This window comes from Chionomys nivalis, chromosome 1 (genome assembly GCF_950005125.1).
Source record: "Chionomys nivalis chromosome 1, mChiNiv1.1, whole genome shotgun sequence".
NCBI lineage: Eukaryota > Metazoa > Chordata > Mammalia > Rodentia > Cricetidae > Chionomys > Chionomys nivalis.
In genome coordinates this window covers 82,892,427-82,898,040 of record NC_080086.1, presented here as the reverse complement: position 1 = coordinate 82,898,040, position 5,614 = coordinate 82,892,427, and the positions used below count along the sequence as shown (strand labels likewise).

Sequence of the window (5,614 nt, the reverse complement as noted above, 5' to 3'; positions counted from 1 at the left end):
TTTTCTCAATTGATGTTCCCTCTTCCCAGATGTTCCTTGCTTGTGCCAGACTGACTAAACAACCTGGATAAGGAGTTTTATCAGACTGTAATAACAAGCTATCCTGAATTCCATATTCCATTTCTGAGGCATAAAATATTCCCTTAACTCTTGTCTTTGCCCATAAATATTAGATTTCTATCTGGGAGAAAGATTTTTCTTTTAAATATTTTGTGTATATTTTATGTCTTTCTTTTTATGTAAGCACATAAGCACATAGATCAGAAGGATGTGTATGGTCCCCTGGAGCTGGATTTAAAGGCAATAGTGAACAGTTTGGCGTAAGTGCTATCTATTAAACTCAGAACGCCTCGAAGAAGAGCAAGTATTTTTAATATCTATCAATACCTGGAGAAAATTTTCTATTCCCAAAATATGGTTCTAAAATCAGTTCACTGAGAAAACTGGTGAGATTGCTCAAGAAATAAATATTTCAGTCATCAAGGAAAACAACTTGAGGTTTCCATGAGCTAACATGGTAGGTGAGGAATGTGTCCTGTATTATTTATATTTAACTAATTAGTTCAAATTCACCTGTGAAATATTATTATCCACAAACACCAAGAATCCATGCTTCCATTCTAAGGTTCCTCAATCTATATTTCCTATGACAATTATTTTTAATATCCATTACTTTTACAATTTCATGGTATATATTTAAAATGTTTCCTAGTATATTTATTTAATTTTGTGCTACTACATTGACAAATTCTTAAACCACAGGAAAAACAACTCCAAGTTCTACATTTAACATTCATAAAAGATAGTTACTTATCTGTAAAATTAGTGAAAGAGAAGCAAAAGCATAGTTATTCAGCTCATAGAAATGACTGCATTCATGTCTTTATTTTCACTCCTTCTAGTGTTTCTGTAATAGAGCGTTTAGTTTCTAGTATCATACAGATTGAAAATTTTCAGCATGTTATTTCCTATGAACCATCACCTTTTGTTTTATAGTTGTCACCCCTGAGACAGAAAGTACATTATATGATTTTTGCAATCATGAGAACCACTCCTCCTTCTATCTATATACTGTAACACTAACCAGGCCCTTTGCATATCGCTCCCTAGGGAGGACCCACCCTTGGTAGTCTTTGATAAAAACTCAGTTGTGATCTTTGGCTGACTGATCAGTGTCCACAGACTGCCTCCTCAAAATGAAGTTGCCTATTGTGCTGTTGGTACTGCTGTTGTTCTGGATTCCTGGTGAGGACAGAGGGAAGGGAGAAGGGAGAATGGATAGGAAGGGTTACCTCTGGGTCCAACTGCTGATCACATGTTTTCTATCCATGTATGAGAAGACAGAGGGGTCTTATCCTCCAAGATGTGTACACTAACATTTACATCTATTAGAGGGAGGTTTCATAAAGAAGAGAACTTGTTTTATAATGAAGATTATAACACGGATATAATGTAATGGTATATTTCATGCCTTGAAGCGTCTTTGGATTTTCATTTCATTTGGTTTGTCAATAAGAGAAATTTAGTGTATAAAGAATTGTATGTAAAATAAACCTGTTATTTTAAATATATATCAAGATAACATAAATAATATTTATGAAGTATGTACTTCAATTTGTACTTGTCTGTCTTTATTTCAGTTTCCAGAGGTGATATTGTGATGACTCAAACTCCAGCCTCCCTGACTGTCAGTCTTGGAGATCAAGCCTCCATTTCTTGCAGGTCTAGTAAGAGCATTGTACACAGTAATGGAAACACATATTTGGAATGGTACCTGCAAAAGCCAGGTCAGTCTCCACAGCTCTTGATATACAAAGTTTCCAACCGATTTTCTGGAGTCTCAGACAGGTTCAGTGGCAGTGGGTCAGTCACAGATTTCACACTCAAGATCAGCAAAGTGGAACCTGAGGATTTAGGAGTATATTACTGCATGCAAGGTTCTTATACTCCTCCCACAGTGATTCAGACCCTAACAAAAACATCTTTGCTTAAGGGTGGACCAGCTGCCAAGCATGTTACTTATCTGTGTGAGAGAATGGTGCTGAGGAACTCCAGATTATTTCTTACAGCTGAGGACCTTTGAGCATGAGCACCTGCCTTAGGTCATGCATCTCCATTCTCTTCAGCTGCAATATCAATAAAATTACCTTAGGAGAATGGTGGGCAGGCATATTCTGAGCAGTAAGGAATGATGGGAATAAAGCTGAGTGAAAACCAATTCTGATTCTATAGCTCTTGTCTGCCTTCATCATAAAAAATTATTCAGTAAAACAGACATAAAACTCAGACATATTTCTTTGTTAAACTGTATTCTTTACTGTATAATTATTTCATTTGTCACATTTTATGTTTTTGGCTTAAATTCCAATCTTGTGAATATAATTTTTATAATCTACTCTACTTTGTTTTCTCTTTGTGTAAAGTATGTTCATTGACTCCCCAAGTATAGACTGTATTTTACTCTTGAAATGTTTCTTTTCCAATGAACAAATAGTAATTTTTATCTCCATTCAACCATTGTTACTATTTTGACCCCATGTTTTATTCCAAGTACATGCACAGTTAATGATGGGTAGATATTCATGCTAGTATTTTCTAGTTGTTTTAAATATTTTTCTACCATTGTTCCAATTTCTTTGGACTTGGTATTTTACGTATTGATACAATTTTAATTTTTTCTTCTATAGTTGGATAAATTTGGTGAGGTTAATGCAAACCTATTTTCAGTTTAAATTACTTTTTTTGTTTCTAGAAAGTCTTTTTTCCTTTCATTTTTGAAGTATTTTTGATAATTGTATTTTTGTGGGCAGGGAACATTTTGCTCTTGTTTATTGTTAGAACATTGGCTATATTACATGCCCAGTTTTCCCCTAACAGTTATATTCTTATTATGAAATAAAGTCAGCCTAATAGGACTCCCTTCATTATAATTTAATTATCTATGCTCTTCCTCTCTCTCTGCTTCTCCTCCATGTATTTTCAACCTGAACTTTTTTTTTCAGTTAAAACACTGCTTGGCCTATTAGCTTATGCATATTTCTAGCTAGCTCTTACATCTTTTTTTTTTATTCTTTTTTAATTAATATTTCCACCTGCTCCCCGTTTCCCATTTCCCTCCCCTCCTCCCAAATATTGCCCCCTCCCCCACTCCCCTCCCCCTATCCCCACTCCTCTTCTCCACCCCCCACACCATTCCCCCTCCCTCTCGATACTCCTGAACTTTTAAACAGGTAGTTTGCACTGAATTTATTTGTGAGTCTCTGGAAATGCAGTAACTGGATATTCAAATAGAACTTCATTAAGTATCTTTTCTGTATGGTCACCTTTCTCTCCTCTTTCTATAAAGCCAGCAATATAAGTTTATATTTATTTAATAATTTCCCCCATATGGCCACTGTTGTTTATTTTTATTTTGTTTTATTATAATTTATTATATATTTTGGAAATTTAAAAGCATAAATTATTATTATTTTATATTTTTATTTTACTTCCAATTATCTTCTTCCCAATAACACTGAAACTCTTAAACTTTTTCATCTGCAATAAATTTTTTGACTCAATTTTCTTCTTTTTTCTTTTTAAAACAACTTTATTTTACATATCATACCAATCCCAGTTCCCTCTTTTTCCTCTCCCCCTGCTCACTCTGCTTTTCCCATCTGACTCCCATCCACTCCCCAGAGAGAGTGAGACCTCCCATGGGGAGTCAGTTGTCATATAATTTGAGGCAGGACTAAAGCCCTCCCACCTTTATGAGGTCTAAGCAAGGTGTACTTCCACAGGGAACTGGCTCAAAAAAAAATTCATGCATCAGGGATAAATCCTGGTTTCACTGCTAATGGCCCCACAAACTACCCAAACCCCACAACTGTCATCCATATTCAGAGGGCCTACTTCACTCATATAGGCCCTTAGTTGTCAGTCTGGTGTCAGTGAACTCCCACTTGCCCAGGTTAGCTGTTTCTGTGGGTTTCTTCATCATGGTCTTGACCACTTTACTCACATTATCACTTTTTTCTCTCTATGATTGGACTCCAGGAGCTATGCCTAGTGCTTAGCTGTGGATCTCTATATCTGCTTCCATCAATTGCTGTCTGTCTTGTGGGTGTAGCTAACTTCCTGTGGTTGGAATTTTTCTTCTAGTACTTTCTATAGGTCTGGATTTATGAACAGGTATTGTTTCATTTTGGTTTTGTTATGTAATATCTTGTTTCCAGCATCTATGGTGATTGAAAAATATGCTGGGCATAGTAGCCTGGGCTGGCATCTATGATATATTTGTGTCTACAGAACATCTATCCAGAATCTTCTAGCTTTCTGAGCTTCCATTGAGAAGTCAGGTATGATTTAGATAGGTCTGCCTTTATGTAATTTGGCCTTTGTCATTTGCAGCTCTTAATATTCTTTTTTATTCTGTATGTTTAGAGATTTGATTGTTATGTGGCAAAGGGACCTTTTTGGTTCAGTTTATTTGGTGTTCTGTAAGCTCCTTATACATTCATAGGAATGCCATTTTTTAGGTTAGAAAAGTTTTCTTCTATGATGCATGGGACAGGAGACCACTTCCTATATATAACCCCAGTAGCACAGACATTAAGAGCAACAATGAATAAATGGACCTCCTGAAACTGAGAAGCTTCTGTAAAGCAAAGGACACAGTCATTAAGACAAAAAGGCAACCTACTGAATGGGAGAAGATCTTTACCAACTCTACATCAGACAAAGGTCTGATCTCCAAAATATATAAAGAACTCAAGAAACTGGATATTAAAATTCTAAATAACACAATCAAAAATGGGGTACTGAGCTAAACAGAAAATTCTCAACAGAAGAAGTTCAAATGGCCAAAAGATACTTAAGGTCTTGTTCAACTTCCTTAGCTATCAGGGAAATGCAAATCAAAACAACTTTGAGATACCATCTTACACCTGTCAGAATGGCTAAAATCAAAAACACCAATGATAGCTTATGCTGGAGAGGATATGGAGCAAGGGGAACACTCATCAGTTGCTGGTGGGAATGCAAACTTGCGCAAACACTTCGGAAATCAGTATGGTGGTTTCTCAGAAAATTGGGAGTCAACTTACCAGGATCCAACAATACCAGTCTTGGGAATATACCCAAGAGATGCCCAATCATACTACAAAAGCATTTGTTCAACTATGTTCATAGCATCATTATTTGCAATAGCCAGAACCTGGAAACAACCTAGATGCCCCTCAATGGAAGAATGGATAAAGAAAGTGTGGCACATATACACTTTAAAGTACTTCTCAGTAGAAAAAAAAATGACATCTTGAATTTACATGCAAATGGTGGAAGTAGAAATCACTATCCTGAGTGAGATAACCCAGACCCAAAATATGAATATGGTATATACTCAATCATTAGTAGATTCTAGCCGTAAATAAAGGACATTGAACCTATAGTTTGTGAACCTAGAAAAGCTAAGTAATATGGTGAACCCAAAGAAAAACATATATAGATCCTCCTGGAAATTAGAAGCAGACAAGATTGCCAGGCAAAAGTTGGGAGCATCGGGGTGGGGGTAGATGGGAGAGGGGAGAAGGGGAGAGAGGGAGGAGAAGGGGAGTAGGATGGTTGAGATGGAGGA

General features: G+C 36.2%; 1 gene segment (V, D, J or C); it reads left to right on the top strand.

The window, feature by feature from the left end:
* Window positions 1-1,181: 1,181 nt before the first annotated feature.
* Window positions 1,182-2,083, top strand: LOC130879052 (Ig kappa chain V-II region 26-10-like). The segment is given in 2 exon segments: window positions 1,182-1,245; window positions 1,641-2,083. Coding segments are annotated over 2 exon segments (492 nt in total).
* The last annotated feature ends 3,531 nt before the right edge of the window (window positions 2,084-5,614 follow it).